At 38.0% G+C, this 17,997-nt stretch overlaps 1 protein-coding gene across 3 annotated transcripts in view; it reads left to right on the forward strand.

The window, feature by feature from the left end:
- CDKAL1 (CDK5 regulatory subunit associated protein 1 like 1) overlaps positions 1-17,997 on the forward strand; it is a 634,266-nt gene that overhangs the window by 98,163 nt on the left and 518,106 nt on the right. For all 3 annotated transcript variants that reach the window (XM_070360762.1, XM_070360760.1, XM_070360761.1), the window contains one exon: positions 3,925-4,009. In XM_070360762.1, the coding sequence (XP_070216863.1) occupies positions 3,925-4,009 (85 nt within the window). The remainder of the gene's footprint in view (positions 1-3,924; positions 4,010-17,997) is intronic.

A 17,997-nucleotide genomic window follows, 5' to 3' on the forward strand; every position in this document is an offset into this window, starting at 1 on the left:
TTTCCATCACCTTTCGCTTATTCTTAGACCATTGCATTGCATCAGCTTCCAACTGGTTTTCTTGCATTTACTTTTTTCTCTCACTTGTTTTTACTTTTACCCTATCTACAGACTTTTCTTCACAGTGATTGCAGAATGGGATTACTGAGGTAGAAATTAGTTTATATGTTTGAAATCCAATGGTGACTTCCCCTTACTCTTAAATGTAAAGCTCTCACATATTAAAAAGCAGAGACATTACTTTGCTGACAAAGGTCCATCTAGTGAAAGCTATGTTTTTTCCAGTAGTCATGTATGGATGTGAGAGTTGGACTATAAAGAAAAGCTGAGTGCTGAAGAATTTATGCTCTTGAACTGTGGTGTTGGAGAAGATTCTCCAGAGTCCCTTGGACTGCAAGGAAATCCAACCAGTCCATCCTAAAGGAAATCTGTCCTGAATATTCATTGGCAGGACCGATGCTGAAGCTGAGACTCCAGTACTTTGGCCACCTGATGTGAAGAACTGACACATTGGAAAAGACCCTGATGCTGGGAAAGATTGAAGGCAGGAGAAGGGGATGACAGAGGACAAGATGGTTGGATGGCATCACTGACTTGATAGACATGAATTTGAGCAAGCTCTAGGAGTTGGTGATGGACAGGGAAGCCTGGTGCGCTGCAGTCTATGTGGTCACAAAGAGTCGTCAGACACGACAGAGCAACTGAACTGAACTGAAAGCTCTTAACTTGCCGACATCATCTGATTCCTGCCTGCTTCTCAGACCTTTCTCTCCCTATGTCCAGTCATGCTGATCATCTCTGTTACTGGAACATGACAGGCTTGGGCCTTTTTCATGGCCTTTGCACTTGTGGTATTTTCCTCTTGGAGTGCTCTCTCTTCTGATCTTTGCTTGGCGGATTCCTTCCCATTATGTCAGTCTCAACTCAGATTTAAACTTCTGAGGGAGACTTACTTTGACCAGCAACCCCACAGTTATTGTCTGTTCATTACCCTCTTTAATCATCTTAATATCATTGACCAGCGCCTGAAATTACCTTGCTCGTTTCTGTTCTTTTGTTTTGATCAGATTTCCTCTTTAAGACTGTAAACTCCTTGAGGCTGAAATCTCTTTTCACAGCCACATCCCCAGCACTTAGGACACAGCCTGACACATAGTACAACCTCATTGCATTTTGATTGTTGGTTGAACAATCTTTTTGTTGGTAGAACAATCTTTTTGACTTCTAAGTAGAATGATCTTTTTGCCAATATTAAATATATTAGCTCAAAACTAAGTTCAAAAGTAACTGGATAAGAAACTCATGTGTTCATTGGAGAAAGGACATTGTCTTTTTGGAGGTGGTTACCAAAAAGTTTGTCCTCTTTGGTGGCTCAGATGGTAAAGAATCTTCCTGCAATGCAGGAGATCCAGGTTCAGTCCCTGGGTGGGGAACAACCCCTGGAGAATGGCAACCCACTCCGGTATCCTTGCCTGGAGAATTCCATGAACAGAGGAGCCTGGTGGGCTATAGTCCATGGAGTCGCAAAGAGTCGGACACAACTGAGCAACTAACACACACACACCAAAAAAGTTAGATACCTTTGTGGGCATATTGGTATATTCACAGGATTCCTATTGGTCATGAGTACTGGATAACCAAGCATAGTATTCACTTTATTTTGAAAGGCAGTACATTTCAACATTGGCAAAATTCCAGACAAAGTAGAATAATGTGCCTTATTTATTAATGGAGTTCTCCTTGAGAAGGCTTTTGTTAAAGTACGGGGAAAGTGGTCTGACGACTTGAAGGTGACCGGAGAAAAGAATGTGGCAGGATATAGAGTTGTCATCTGCCACATATGGTTCTGTCTCTTGACTTTTGTTTGTTTGAAGTAAGTCCGTAGTCTCTATATTCTTCATCATTAGCTAACAGACACCGATGATTTTTTCTTATGTGCATAATACATAGCTCATAGTATTGCTTTGTCTTTCAAGATTCAACATTCATTCAGTAAATAGTAGATACTCACTAAGTACCTATGTACGAGGCATTGTAATAAGTGCTGGGGATCTGGCTGTGAGTAAGGTAAAATCTTGGTCCTAAATATTTGTTGAATAAATTGGTGAGCTTCTTGAAGCTTATTTCAGAGGATTGGTGTGGCCTTCAGAGCTTTAGGAAATTGGTAGAAGGCATCTAACAAGCCATATGCATGTGGTCCCACACATTATCCCTCTGGCATCTTCTTTTTTATTCCTGCTTGTGCACTGTTTTGTTTTCCATGGTTATTTGAATGTCTGTTCTGTACCCATCACTGTGTTAGGCCCTGGACATTCAGATAACAGCAGAAAAAAAATATTGTCTTCAATATCTCTTTAATAGTAATATAGACAGACTGGGAAAATGTATTATCTTAATGTAGAATTGTAAAGTACAAGGATAGTCTCAACACAGTCTACTATGGGAGTTCAGAGAGGAGGCATCGAACCAACATCAGGGGGAAACTGAAGGGTGAATAGGAGTTAGCCAAGTGGGTAGGCAGATGAAAGGGGATGAGCTATTCCTGTGAAGCAAATAAAGTGTGCTCCTCAGATTGACTAGGGCAAACTTGAGGAATTTGCTTTGGTGTGGCTGGAAGGATAAAGACTATAGGGAGAAATGAATATTGAAGTTAAGGAGGTGGAGATTTTTGAATACCAACTGGAATTCACTGGAAGATTGAAAAGGTAATCTGATCAGATTGCTACAAGAAGATTGTCTTTTAGGTAGCATTTCTGGGGATAATTTGGGAGGAACTAGAAAAGGTAGGTGAATACTTGTCATCTCTGATTTTGAGCAGGCAGCATAATCAGATCGATGTTTTACGGACAGCCCCTCTGGGTTCTGGGTGGGAAGATAGACTCTGGGGTGCGGGTGAGGCGTGTGAATGGAAGGAGTAAGACAAGTTAGAGGGAATCTTAGTATTCAGCTGATGGATAGTAATGAGGAGCTTTTCTTTTCAGATAGTTGTGTATCTTGCCTCTTTGTAAAAAGAAATTTACCATTTTTATAAAAGATGCTGGGGAAGAAGGTTTTGCCAAGTTTTACTGGAAGCTTGGACATGCTCATCCTCCCTTTCCTGTTATGTCCTCACCGGAAGTTCCGTTCCCAGGTAGAGAACGTACACACAGACATCAAGTGTCCTTGGTTTTGCATTTCTTTTGACCTTTGCTTCTGTTCTTAATGAAATACCAGTGAAGGTGCTGCAGTTTTCAATTTTGGTTTTCCTTTCATCGTGGTAATCCTATTTTACTGTTTAAGTCCTTTTAGGCAGTAAGGTTGTTGGAATAGCATCAAGCACTTCAGGCATTTATAAATTCATTTCAGTAAACATGAGTTTAGGTGATTTGTTGCATAGCTAGTGAGTTTATTATTGTATATAACAGTATCTAATCGAATTAGCGAGAGGAATAAAAGGCTCACTTTGATGTAAATCATTAACTTTTTCAAAGAGGAGAAACCATATTTTTAGTAACATCTTAAGCTGAAGAATATTCAGTGTATAATACATGTGCTTCAATAATGTTAATACACAGTCCCCAGAGAGGCAATTAATTTCATATTCAGAGGTAAGATTAGGCCAGTTTCACTTTATCTTTTGGACGTTATTAAATACTTGCAGGTATTGACAATGCAGGAAGAAAATGCTTATCCTCTTTATATTTTAAATGAGAAAATAAGAGCACAGGTTATATATTTTTAATATTTATTTCTCACCAATGTTTCCATATTGAAGCAGCTGCATGTTGTATTGTAATGGCCCATTGACTTGACTCATCCACTAGCTCTTCCCCCCCAACCCCCCACCCCCCCACAGTCCCAATGCCATTTGAGTAAGCACTTGGATGTTTTTGGCTGATTAAATGTGATACTTACTTTCCTGTTTCATATTTCTGTTTTTAATAGAAAATGCATCAGATGCAGACTTATGGCTCCTGAATAGTTGTACTGTAAAAAATCCAGCTGAAGACCACTTTAGAAACTCAATTAAGTAAGTGAAAGCTGATTTTTTTTTTCTTTCTTCATCTTTTCTAAGTGTTGTAAGAATTTCTGGAAAATAGCTTTTGAAAGATTACTAACATTACAAATACTCAGAATGTTATCAATAAAAGTATGAGTTGGACTTTTATAATTATACTGTTTTGATTTTATCTGATAAAGAGCAAAACTTGAATGTAGACTTTTCTAATAGATGTTTGAGTATATATAAAGATGACTAATAGGTGTTTTGAGTATCTGTTAAGTATTAATAACATAGTTTTCTCAGGGAATCCAGTCCCTACTTTTTGAAACTGCCCAAAGCAGTCCTTACCTCTTCGCTCTTGCCTGCCTGTTAGTGCTGTTCTAAGTGCTAATAATGCCTGGCCATCAAGGAAATTGCAGTTTACTGGGGGAGGGGGCATGTAATCCATGGTTATTGAATTGTTCTTCAACTTACAGTGAAAGAAATATTCTTTTTTTCACATCTCTGAATCTTATTCCACCCACCTTCTTAGAACCTTCATTCTATAAATTTATATTCTCATTCACCTCTATTTTCAACCTCTCCAACCCCATTGGTGCCTTTGCATTGACCTATAAACACACTCAGGTCTACTCAGCCCCATGCACCCCTTTTAGCTATCATCTTGTTTTTCTTCTTGCCTTTCCTGAGAAACTTAAGATTCTTCATTTCCTGAGTTCACTCTCAAATTCAGTCCCCACCACATTGGTTTTATTGTGAAATATGTCATACATAAATGAGTTTATGAAACATGTACAGTTTAAATAAGGGTAACAAATGTAACACTTATGCATCCACCATCCAGCCTAAGAAATAAGGCGTTACTAAGACCTTAGGTAACTGCTCCGTGTCCCTCTTTCAGTCATATCCTCAAGATGTAATCTTTATCCTGACTTGTGTGAGTCATCCCCTTCCTTTTATTTATCATCTGCTAAATATATCTGTAAACAATGTGTTTAATTAGTTTTTCCCTGTTTTAAGCTTTGTTTATTGGACTTACACTGTTTGTGTTCTGAACTTGCTTCTTTTCTCTACCATTTTGCTTTTAGATTTATCCACGTTGATGGATGTAAAATAACCCTGGCCATTTGTAGTATCTTACTGAGTGAATTTGTCATAGTTTCTTCATTTTATTATTGAAAGAGTTTTGAGTTTTCCCTGTTTTGCTTTTATGAGCATTGGTGCTCTGAATATTTTGAACATTTTCCAGTGCAGCCGTGCGAAAGTTATTTTAGGATATGTACCTGGGAATTGAATTATTGGGTCACAGGTGTGTGCATATTCAAACTTTTAGGTGATGCTGAACTTTTTCCCTGACGGATATACTGAACCTCATTCCCACCAGTCATGGATGTGTGTGGTTGTTCTCCATTCTAGCTAATACTTGATATGGTCAGGGTTGTAAATTTCTGCCAATCTGGTGGTGGAGATGGTATTTCAATGTGGTCTTAATTTGTTTCTATGATTACTAGTGATGTTGAGGATCTTTTTGTATGTTTGCCATTTGAATTTTGTGTGTGTGTGTACGTGTGTGAAATGCTTTTAAAGTATTTTTTTCTGATACTTGTCTTTTTATTTGTGGGAATACATTCAGTGCATTCTGTGTACTAACCCTTATGTATTGCATCTGTTGCTCCTATCAGCTGTGGCTTATCTTTCACTTTCTTTAACAGTATCTCAAGCTGAAGAGAAATTCTGGCTTAAAATTTTCTGTCTTTGCCTTTGGGTCTGTGCTTGTATTCTTTAAAATGTCTTTCCCCTACTCTAAAGATATTCTTTGTATTTTCTTCTAAAAATTTTGTGGTTTTTAATTCTTAAATTCATTTTATAATTCATGTGGAACTGATTTTTTTTTTTCTCTTGGTATGGTACCAGGAAGGGGTCCCATTTTATTTATTTTTTTTTTGCATAAACACCAACTTTTCCAGTATCATTTATTATTTTTTTAAAAAAGCCTGCCCCCTCTCCTTTTATTTATTTATTACCCACTTTGTCATAGGCTCATTGTCCATAGATATTTGTGTCTGTCCCTTGGTACAGTGTTGAGTGTAATGGATTTATTTCTTTGTGTTGGTGCTTATTCTACATAGTCGTAATTAGTATAGATTTATATTAGGCCTAAACGTTTGATAGCTCTAGTGCCTTTTTGTTCTTCAATTTGAAGGAAGCCATGTTTTAGTTTTGAAAATGCGAAGTTACGGCTAAATATTATAATAAAGTAATGGATAATATTTGATCTTTATCAAGTGTCTTTTGTATGGCAGGCACTGTTCAAGGTGCTTTACAGCAATTGGATATTATCTAATTTAATTCTTACAGTCTTCCAATGAATTGTAGTTTTCACTTTTATTTCTGTTTTACGGAGGAAGCAGCATCTGTTTTGAAGATGAAGTTCTCTAAAGCCCTTGAGTTCATAAATGGTGGAGGTGGGATATTAGCATAGGCAGTCTCACTACAGTCTGTGAGTTGTTAAATTTAATTCTATGCTTTCCAGGTAAAGACGTCAGGTAAGCAGTTGTAGATTTGGGGCAGATTATCAGACAACACTTGAGATACAGCTTTTGTATTTCCATAGAAGTGACCTTTGAATGTGATGGTGTTCTCAACTCAGTAACTATGGAATGAGCAGAGAAGACTTGCTATCTGAACAATGGTGGGAAGGAACTAAGGAGTTAGGGCTGTGGTTAGGACCAGAAGAAGGTAGAGTTAAAACAAGAGCAGAGCATGAAATTTGCCAGGTGCTGCTTGTTTTCAAAGAATGCTTTTTATTCTGTGAGATGTCTGTCATGTTCCACATGATCTACTTTTTTCTGCACGGGAAAGGCATAAGATAAAAAGATATTTTAGTGCTACTGATAGCCTCTAAACTCAGAGAACTAAGTTTCTGTGATTATCAATGTTATAATGTAATTAATGGATACACTTCTAGACTGTTTGTACAAGTTTACTTAAAAAGTCAAATATAACTCGTGTCAGTGGGTTTTCTTATATAAACTGTTGTGAAAGTGGTTCAAGATAATGATACGGTGTTTGATTAAGTGAGGTAATCACTTAAGATGTGTTTGTCATTTTAATACTACAAAGCTAGTGGTAGCCAGCGCAGGTTCCTTTAATGCACTGTTCCCCTTGATTGAGAGAAAATTTAAAAACAGTATTAAAGGTGATTAAGTATTTTTTTTTAATGGCTTTGAAGGCTTTTGATAATCACAACTAGCTCTTGTTAACGTAACACCTAAGCTAACGTTGGGTTTGTTTCCAGAATAAATATAATCCTGTAGAAGGCACATTAACAATTAACATTGAGAAAACATCCAATTCAAGTGACATTTATATATGTAAAGACTTTCAGTGAAAGATTACCTACTTTTGTCAAGCATTTCACTTTATTTAAATGTTTTCCCCTCTTTCATCACTGTCTCCTAACAAAGCAAAACAAAGATAAATAGTTCAGAAACTTTATTATACCTTCAGTCACGCTACATGTTTGTCTTCTGTCTGGCTCTGGCTCCATCCTTTCCCTTCAGCCTGCTCACTAGATGCATTGTTTTCTTCTCATGATAGTGAGGCAACGTTTAAATGCAAGGAGAGCACTATCAGGGCTTCCCTTGTGGCTCAGATGGTAAAAAATCCACCTGCAATGTGGGAGACCTCAGTTTTATCCCTGGGTGGGGAAGATCCCCTGGGAGAGGGAATGGTTACCCACTCTAGTACTCTTGCCTGGAGATGCCCGTGGAGAGGGGAGCCTGGTGGGCTATAGTCCATGGGGCTGCAAAGAGTCGGCCACTACTGAGTGACTCAGTGCAGCACAGCGCCTGGTAGGGTGTTGCATTTCTCCTTGTTCAGCTGCACCTAATCCCTTATGCTCGAACTCACCCTTTATTGAATGGGTGGGGGGCTATATTTCTCTAGTCTGAAGGCACCACGAATGATGATTGCTTCACTTTGCCACTTATGTCTGGGTGTTTGTCATCATTTCTGATCATCTGCTTTTGTTTCGCTCCCAGTGTAATCTTGATATTTAAGAGTAGTTTGTCTGTTATCAAATCATTTTATCTCTTGAGCTACCCGACAGTAGACCCTCTTGTTTTCACAGAAGAAAAGAAAGAAAACTGTGAGAGCTTTACTATCTTTTATGTGATTAATGCAGTCTTGATTAAGATCTTAGAACTGCAAATATGTGACAAGGCAGCCATGGCCTTTTTCTTTTCTCTTGGTGGTGGTGGTCAAAAGGATTAGGTTTGCAGCATCACAGTATAAAAAATATTGGGAGTATTATTTAACCTTTGTTGCAGAGCATATTGGCATAAAATTATTTGGAAAATTTGATTTTATATACTGGTGCTGATAATAAATCATGTGTCCTTAAGTAATTTCTTAACCTAGTCAAAATAACATAGTTGGGATGAAAATGCATGTCTGTTCATCTGTAGGCTCTACGGCTCAATACTTTCTACTAGTTGATCTAATCACTAAGGTTTTGCAGTGTTTGTATTATTGATACTCAGATTGATAAAAGAGTAGGAGTTTTAAGTAGTAAAAAGAGTTAAGAATGATTTTTTTGTCTGCCTTTTGAACTCTGAAATCTTAAATGCTATTTTGCCTTTACTAATTTTGAAAAAATCGCTAATGAGCCCCACGTTTTGTGATGGCAGGCTGTTTCATGCATACTCTTTCCTCTTGAGCCCTTGCCAGTTGCCCTGTCCTTGTTTTTATCCAGTATACCAATTTGATTTAGACAATATGGCCTTTAACTTGAGGGGCTCTTGAGTAAACGAAAAAGATCAAAAGTTTAAAAAAAATTAGAATTTCCTCTTAATGAGAGTATCAAATAAGAAAACTCCTTTGGTTCATGCTTTATAGAAATGTGGGATCTTTTCCATGCCACCTAAAGGAGGTCATTCAGAGGCTGGTGAAAATAAACACGTCTTGTGTGTTCTATATAAATGACAGAAAGAATAGCCAGCTTGCTTTGATCATGGACTGTCAACCTCTGTTTGACCTTGTGCGTTATTAACCCAAATGGGCACTGTGGTTTAGCCATACTGATAGTAGATAGACAAGTCACGAGTTCTTTGAACCACCTTTGCCTGAAGAAATAAATGGTAATGCTAAAGGGATGGTTTAGATATCTAAGTGACATTACTGGAAAGAACCATGGAAATATAAGGAGAAATGGACCAAGATGAAAGTGTGTTTTGAGACAGAGGGTAACCTGCTTTGTATGATATCTTCAGTTTAAAGGAAAGTTCTTTTTAGAAACAGCATCTTGTTGATCAAACAAATTATTGGAACTTCATTCCTATTCTGAAAATATTTTTGGCTTTATGTGGATGTAGTGAACTTCCTTATCGTAAGTTAAAGTTGGGGGACACATCAGAATATTATTTCAACTTGAATTTGTAAAATAAATTGCCTTCAAAAAAGCTGACTTATTAAGAACAGAAATGCTTTCGTTTTCAATTAGTACTTACACAGTTTAAAGAAAGAAAAAAAAAACTGGTTCTATTTTAACTAGATTTGTTAGTAATCAGGCAGTCTTTTTTTAACTAAAAAAATTGGCATTGGGAGATAAAAATACTAGCTTTTAGTTTGGCCGTTTGCAAGAAACAGGTTAGATAACACTGTTTTGTTAAACTTACTTTTTTTTTTTTTTTTAATGCTGTAGGCTGTGGATTTTTTCTTTAAACGTTTAATTTTGGCTTTTCTGATTGTATGAAGTGACTTTAGTTCAGTATCAGTTTTATGTTATTGTTTCAAGTGTCAGCCACAGAAAGTGAATCATTGTTTGCTTGTACGACTCACAGTCTCATGGTTCCAGCTCTCCTTTCCCGCCTTAAAGGTTTCCCTCAATATGGAGTGTTAGTTCAAAATATTGTACTGTTTGACCTAATATGTATTGTTGCTCAAGTTTTGTCTAATGTGACTGTTTTTCTCAAAGCAGTGCTATTTTTAACATGAGCTTACATTTCCTCCTACTATTTCTCATCTACTTCTACTGTTGAGATACTATCTGTGTGCTGATGACTCCCAAATTTCTGTTCCTGACCCTGGTCTCCCCTTCCAAGAACCAAGCTTGTATGTCCAGCTCCTTTCTGGACTTCTTCCTTTAGATGCCCCGTTGACACTTTAAATCATTGTGTCAGAACCTCTCCAGTATCTGCCTCACCTTTTCTCCAGCAGCGTTCCTATTCCCTGTCTTGTTGGGTTACAAGTCACTGATCAGAGAGTCTGGGAGTTTTCTTTGACTCCTTCTTTCCCTTCCCAATTTTCCCTATCCTTTAGAATTGATTCTCCTTCTGAAATGCCCTTCTCTTCCTCCCTTCAACTTCTTTCTTCTCTTTGCTTTTGCCCAGGGCTATTTAGTGTTTATTGTGCTTCTTGGAATTTGCAGTGAACCAGTATGTTCTCATGTTTCATCAAATTGCCACGAACTGGACACATTAAATTTAATCTTTTCTCTCCATCCCTGTTGCTAATGTCTTAGTAACGGTCCTCCGTGTTTCTTGCTCTTAATATTACAGCAGAAGTTGAGCCTGTTCTCAGCTTTAATTATGTTCCAGCTCATGCTTTCCTGTCCTTCACACTCTGTAACGGTTCCTTCTCAGCTACAGAATAAAGATAGAATTTCTTGTTTTAACAAGGTATTTAAAAATAATCTGTGTGGAGAAAAGGGAACCCTCTTACACTGTTGGTGGGAATGCAAACTAGTACAGCCACTATGGAGAACAGTATGGAAATTCCTTAAAAAACTGGAAACTGAACTGCCATATGACCCAGTGATCCCATTGCTGGGCATACACACCAAGGAAACCAGAATTGAGACACGTGTACCCCAATGTTCATCGCAGCACTGTTGATAGTAGCCAGGACATGGAAGCAACCTAGATGCCCATCAGCAGATGCATGGATAAGAAAGCTGTGGTACATGGAGTATTACACAATGGAGTATTACTCAGCCATTAAAAAGAATACATTTGAATCAGTTCTAATGAAGTGGGTGAAACTGGAGCCTATTATACAAAGTGAAGTAAGCCAGAAAGAAAAACACCAATGTGGTATACTAACGCATATATATGGAATTTAGAAAGATGGTAACGATAACCCTGTATGCGAGACAGCAAAAGAAACACAGATGTATTGAACAGTCTTTTGGACTCTGTGGGAGAGGGAGAGGGTGGGATGGTTTGGGAGAATGGCATTGAAACATGTATATTATCATATGTGAAACAAATTGCCAGTCCAGATTCAATGCAAGGTGCTCGGGGCTGACCCAGAGGGATGGGATGAAGAGGGATGTGGGAGGGGGGTTCAGGATGGGGAACACATGTGCACCCGTGGCGGTTTCATGACAATGTATGGCAAAACCAATACAATATTGTAAAGTAATTAGCCTCAAAAAAAAAAAAAAAAAAAAAAATCTGTTCCTTGCCTGCCTCCATTTCCTCTGTTCTTTCTACTTCTCCATAGAATTTTACTTCCTGCCAAACTTGTATGATTTTCCAGACACATAATGTGTTTGCATATGTTTTTCTTCTTCCTTAGAGTGTGCTGTTCTTCCCCCACAAATGCGTGCATGTGATACTCTCTTCTCCTCTCTCTTATGCACCCCACGCAATCCTACTTGGCAACCTAGTCATCTTGTGGTACTCCTATCAGAGGTAATTCGGTGTAAGATTATCTTCCTGCTGCCACCCACCCTTCACCTCTAGGGTCCACAGAGGTAATCGCCTTCTGCTTTGTGCTGCTGCTTCATCCCAGACAAACAATCTATTGTTGCGTATTACATTTTATTATTTGTTTACATATTTGGCTCTCTGCTAGATTGTGGTCTTTAAGTCAGGTTATTGACCTCAGGAAAATCGTTTTTTATGAAGTCTTTGACCCTCTAACTCCACCATATAGTGATTTTCTTTTTCTTGGGAAACAGATACCATCAATAGAGTAAGACTTGCTTGTCAGCTGTTCGGAGACTCCCAAGACCACTGTGACTCCCTTGGAGACACAGGCTTTTATTTGCTACAAGGGGAAAGAACTTTCTAAGTTGCAAGACTGTACGAAAGGGCTCTCTTTTTAAGGAATCATGGCATTTTGCTTTTTATGTTTTGCTTATAAACTAGGAAGAAACCTGCTCCCTTGTTGTCCTAAATGAGATAAGAAACATGCTTGTCACAATGAGTCCACAGTTCTTCCCAGAGGGAGGTAGTGAAAGGAGTGAGAATTCTTCCTTCTTGAAGTTTCGCTTGGTCATGTTGGCAGAAAGCTCAACTCTGAGTGGCAGGACCCTGTTCTTCCTGCCACATGAAGCAAGCTGGGCCTGCTTCAGAATCTTGGCCATTGATTTAATTGAAGCTTCTCATCTCAAGTCAGAGGGTAGGAAAGGGTAGATAAAAAACAGGTAGTATTTGTCCTTGTTATAGACACATAGTTGTACTCAACATGTATTTGTACAATTAGGTTAAATCGATTGATTCTTCCTTTTGGGGGAAGAGTGCTTGGCATCATTCTGCTGTCAGGGCATCAACAAGTCATTGCTAATATATTATTTTGTGTTATATTAAGTATATTATTAATTATATAACTTTATATTTGAGTATCAAGTTGTCCAGTTTCAATGAATGAACAAAATATTAAAAACCCCAAAGTGGGAGGAAAAAAAAATCAACATGACTGTTGTGGGGGAAGAAGTAGATGTTTTGGGGAGGCTGACTTGATGCAGGATCTTTGTGAGAGGAGTGGAACAGTAAGATCTATGCGGACAGTGATGTGTCTTGTTTACTGAGGGATCTTTAGTTTCTAGAACGGTGCCTGGTAAGTATTTGGCACTGAGTTTTTCATCGAATTGAAAGCTGGTTTGATGCAAGCCAAATTTCTCTGGATAAGTTGCTGTTTATGTGTTAGATCTTCTTACTGTCTACCATATGTGAATTCATATTATTCAGGTCTTAAGTCATGGATCTGTTTAGTCTACTTTCTGTTGTTGCTAGGACTTTGTATTGTTTTTCTCCCCCGTCAGCTAGTCTGGGGTTAATGATGGTATTGAATGAACATGCTTTCTGGAAACATAAATGAAGAGCTCTCTGTTGATTCCTAAAGTGAAGGGTGAGACGTAAATAATTCAGGGCAGATTTGGACCCATTTCCTGTTACAGGCTTTAGTTGTGTGTCCCCTATCCATGGAAAAGCCTGGAGATGAATGGGAGTATGGGGAAATTGGTACGTGACAAATCCCAGTGAGAAATTTGATGGGGCATAAAAGAGAAAGTATATTTTAGGATTGAAGTCCTGGTTAACTTCAAACAAACAGAAAAGGAATAGTTAAATTTACAGTTGAAAGATTAGTTACTTAATTTGCAAATCAGGAACAGAAAAAACAGTTTAGATGTAGTAAATCATTTTAAAATGCAAAGCTGAGTTTCATAGCTACCTAACATGTTTTTGGAGAATAGTATTTTGCATATTTCATGATTACTGTTACAGCAACAGTTGCTTTGTGTTTGCCGTTTTAAACAGGAGAGTAAGTGAAAGAGGTCAGTGTATTATGTACTGGCAACAGCTGGCTGATAGCATTGAATACTTACGTAATTAAATATATGTGTTGGCTGCTGTCCTAACATCTCTGTAGGTGGAGGCCCAGAAAGCATGCAGAAACTTGCTTCAGCAGGATTAAAGATGAAATCAACATGATCTAAGCCTGTGCTTTCAGCCAAGAGTGATTTCCTATTGTTTTGGTTTGAAAGACATTCTACTTATTCTTGGTGTGTATGTGTTTATGCAACAGGAGAGAAAAAAAGATGCTTGTGTTTTTTTTCTTCTCCTTCTTGTATGCTCTAAGTGTGAAAAACATAATCTTTCTGAAGTTTTGGTCACTCAGTAGTATTGTTTATTAGCTGATAATAAATGAAAAGTATGACTTTTAAACCCATAGGAGAAGATACTAAAATATTAAATATTAACTGTTTCTATCCCTTGTGGTTACAATTAGGTTTAGGTGTCCTCTGGGTCCTATTAAAATAGTTACTTTGAATTTTAGACTACATTAAGACTTGGTTGTCAGTGACCATGGAAAACTGGATGGAGTGCAGTGAAGGATACATAAAATCGTCAGCTGAAGTGCAACTCTGCCTTTAGTGAGTGGTCTCATCTGTGGATGCACATTCTATCCAAAGTACCCTATGTTTAGCTTCTCTATTACTGGTTTTATAGCCCCAGGGCTGAGGGCAGTCCTTAAGGTGCACTTTTGAGCACAGACTTTGAGTGGATGGTACCACTGAGGGTATTAGGAAAAGATAACAATTTTTGTAGACACAATCTGACACAGCTGTGTGTGGCTGCCCCCTATAAATAATCCCGAATTTTAATCATATCTTTGTCTGTAACCCAGCCACTGTGTCTTTTATGTGTATCCCAGCACCTCATACACTGGTTGACAATAATAGTTGAACAAATGAATGAAAATACCCGTGTGTTTGCTTTCTTGGTATGTTGGCTATTTTTGTTTTTTGTTTTTTTTTCTTTTTCTCCTGACCTACTCCACTCCCTGCCTCTGTCAGAACAAATGTCTTCCTTTGTAGCTTTTCATGGAACTTTTTCTGTATCTCTTTCCTATTAGATTGCATTACTTAGAAATTAAGTTCAGGTGCATGTCATAGAAGACCCTAAAAATAGAAGCTTAAGTAAGATTGCTGCTGCTGCTAAGTCACTTCAGTCGTGTCCGACTCTGTGCGACCCCATAGACGGTAGCCCACCAGGCTCCTCTTGGGGGTTTTATTTTTCTTTATATAATACAAAGTCTATAGTTAGGAAGTTGCTGGCTTTAGTTTACCAACTCAAGGATGTTGAGATCTGAGTCTCTAAAGTTCTGCTGCTCTTTCCATTATGATGTAAAATGGTTGCTACTCTTCAGGCATTGTATGTACTTTACAAAGAGGAGGAACTATGAAAAGGGACAGTGCCAGCTGCTGCTGCTAAGTCACTTCAGTCGTGTCCGACTCTGTGCGACCCCATAGACGGCAGCCCACCAGGCTTCCCCGTCCCTGAGATTCTCCAGGCAAGAACACTGGAGTGGGTTGCCATTTCCTTCTCCAGTGCATGAAAGTGAAAAGTGAAAGTGAAGTCGCTCAGTCGTGTCTGACTCCTAGCGACCCCATGGACTGCAGCCCCCCAGGCTCCTCTGTCCATGGGATTTTCCAGGCAAGAGTACTGGACTGGGATGCCATTGCCTTCTCCAATGCCAGCTGAGTTTGTCCCTTTTTTAAAGAAGCTTCTTGGGAAGTCTCACACAAAACCTTGTGTTTGCACCTGTTGGCTGGAGCCATATCACATGACCACCTCTATTTGTAAGGGAGGCTAGGAAATGCAGTGTATTTTCATTTGATTTCAGTTCTTGCCTGGAGAATTCCATGGACAGAGGAGCCAGGCGGACTACAGTCCAAGCGTTGGACACGACTGTGGCTAAAACTTTTACTACATATCAGTTTTGTTTTTGCTCCCAGCAGAATTGGGGTTCTGTTAGTACTGAAGAAAGGGAGAATACTTACTGTGTCTTGATACCTCTGCCACAGGTTGTAATCTTTGAGGCAGGATACGTGTTTTATTTATCTTCCTCATCTGGAATATTGTGTGACATTCTTAGCACATTTGTGAACCAATGGACCCTCTCACTCCTGTTTACTTTATTCAGAATATTTAAGAAACAACATAGTTGATGTTTGAGAACTTTTTGTCTTTTTGGTTACCCTGTGCTATTTCAGAAATAATAACAATAGCAAAATGGGAATTTTCACATACTTTCTTAAGAACTGCAGTGACCATATTTGAAATGGATTTATAAGGAAAGTATGTATCTCATTGTTCTGATACTTTGTTTTGTGACAACAAGTAAACCTGGTTTAGAAAAGTTTTGGAAAAGTTTAGACGGAAAACAAAAACAGAGTTTAAAATTTATCATAGAAGGTCTTAAACAATTGGAGGACAGGTTGAGATTTAAATCCATTATATAATTAACTGCTTGAAAACAGTATTTTTATATAATTCTGAAAAGTTTGTTTCATCTGACAACAATGCTTCTTGTTCTCAGATGGAGGTTTAGTGTTTTACATTTAATTTGAAAATGGAGAATTATATACAAACCAGTGAAAAGCTAACCAAAGGGAAGAGTTCTATAATACTTGTTGGATTTCTGTAGGTGCCATTGATTATTATTAGAGGAAAGTTGAATATCCAGTTCCCATTCCAGATTGTGACTTTAACATTCTGCAACAGTGTCTTGGTGTCCCTGCAGAGATTCATAGACTAATTCTTTGTGCTCTTGTTCATTTATGGATTCATAAATGTTCTATTTTATATACATGAAATAGTATTTGCTCATCTATTGATGGACATTTAGGTTTTTCCCTAATAACTGGCTATTAAAAATATTGTTTATAAACATGCTTTGATTGGCATTTTGTAGAATATTAAACTTTTGTATTCATTTGCATCTTGAAATAATGTAATACTCAAAAGTTGCATAACAGTGCAGAGATTTCCTACGGACCTTTCACTCAGCTTCCTGTAATGTTTAAATATCTTACATTACCATAATTCAGTGATCAAACCAGGAAATTAATATTGATTATTAATTTATTGATAAATGACAATAAATTATAATAAATTTATTATTATAAATAAAATACCATAAATAAGTTCATGGTATTGACAATACCATGAACTGTTGTTCAGACTTCATTCAAAATTTTGTGCTTTTCAGGTTCAGGATTCAGTTTAGGATCCTACATTGTCCAATATAGGACAGTTCCTCAGTCTGTCGTTTATGACATTGACACTTTTGAAGAGTACTGGTGACCTTTGTTGTGGAACGTTGCCTAATTTGAGCTTTCCTAGTATTTCCTCATGATCGGATTCAGATGTTACGCGTTTTGTCAAGAATACAGAAAGTGATAGGTACGCGTCCTTCTCAGTGTGTCATACTAAGAAGACTCAGGGCATTGTTAAATCTTTTTTTGTTGTTGTTAACTTTGACATATAGTAGCTGGGTATTAAATTTATCTGCTTAAGGTGGTGGCTTTCGGCTTTCTGCACTATAGTTACTATCTACACCTTTGGAATGAATGAGTATTTTGTGATACTTTGGTATTATGCATGTATCCTGTTTCTCATGTTTTCACCATTAATTTTTGCCTTCATTGATTATTTTTGCATATAACAATTAATACTGTGTTACTTTTCAAGTGATGATTTTTCTGTAGCCATCATGCATTCTTTGGTAATTAATTGCAATCTTGCTGTAAGAAACAGCTGACTCTTTCCTCCTCCCATCTGTCTATTGATGGCTCAAGCAGTAAAGAATCCACCTGCAATGCAGGAGACACAGGAGATGCATGTTCAATCCCTGGATCAAGAAGATCCTTTGGAGGAGGGAAATGGCAACCCACTCCAGTATTCTTGCCTGGAAAAGTCTCATGGACAGAGGAGCCTGGTGGGCTACAGTCCATGGGTCACAAAGAGTTGGACATGATTGAGCACACACAGAGTCAAGGTTATTTATTTTAATCTTAGACATAATTCCTTGCTATCATTATTTTGCTGCTCAAATTGTCTGGATTCGGCCAATGGACACTCTAAGTTGGCTACTTCCCAATGCCATGAGAATCCAGGCTTCTCTTGTGCTCTTCTTGCTTTGGTCTTGATTTGAGCCATTTCTCCCAGGAGCTCTGGTTTCTTTCATTGGTGAGGGATATAAAGAAACCTCTGAGAAATAGGTATGCTCCTTGTTACTGGGATATCATTGCAATTAGGCACTGTAAACTGTGGACAGGGCTAGGAAATGTATATTTGTACGCACATATTTATATCTGTGTATATGTCAGTTCAGTTCAGTTGCTCAGTTGTGTCCGACTCTGAGACTCCATGGACTGCAGCTCTCATCCTCTGTCATCCCCTTATCCTCCCGCCTTCAATCTTTCCCAGTATCAGGGT

The sequence above is a fragment of the Bos mutus genome, chromosome 23 (assembly GCF_027580195.1).
Source record: "Bos mutus isolate GX-2022 chromosome 23, NWIPB_WYAK_1.1, whole genome shotgun sequence".
Lineage (NCBI taxonomy): Eukaryota > Metazoa > Chordata > Mammalia > Artiodactyla > Bovidae > Bos > Bos mutus.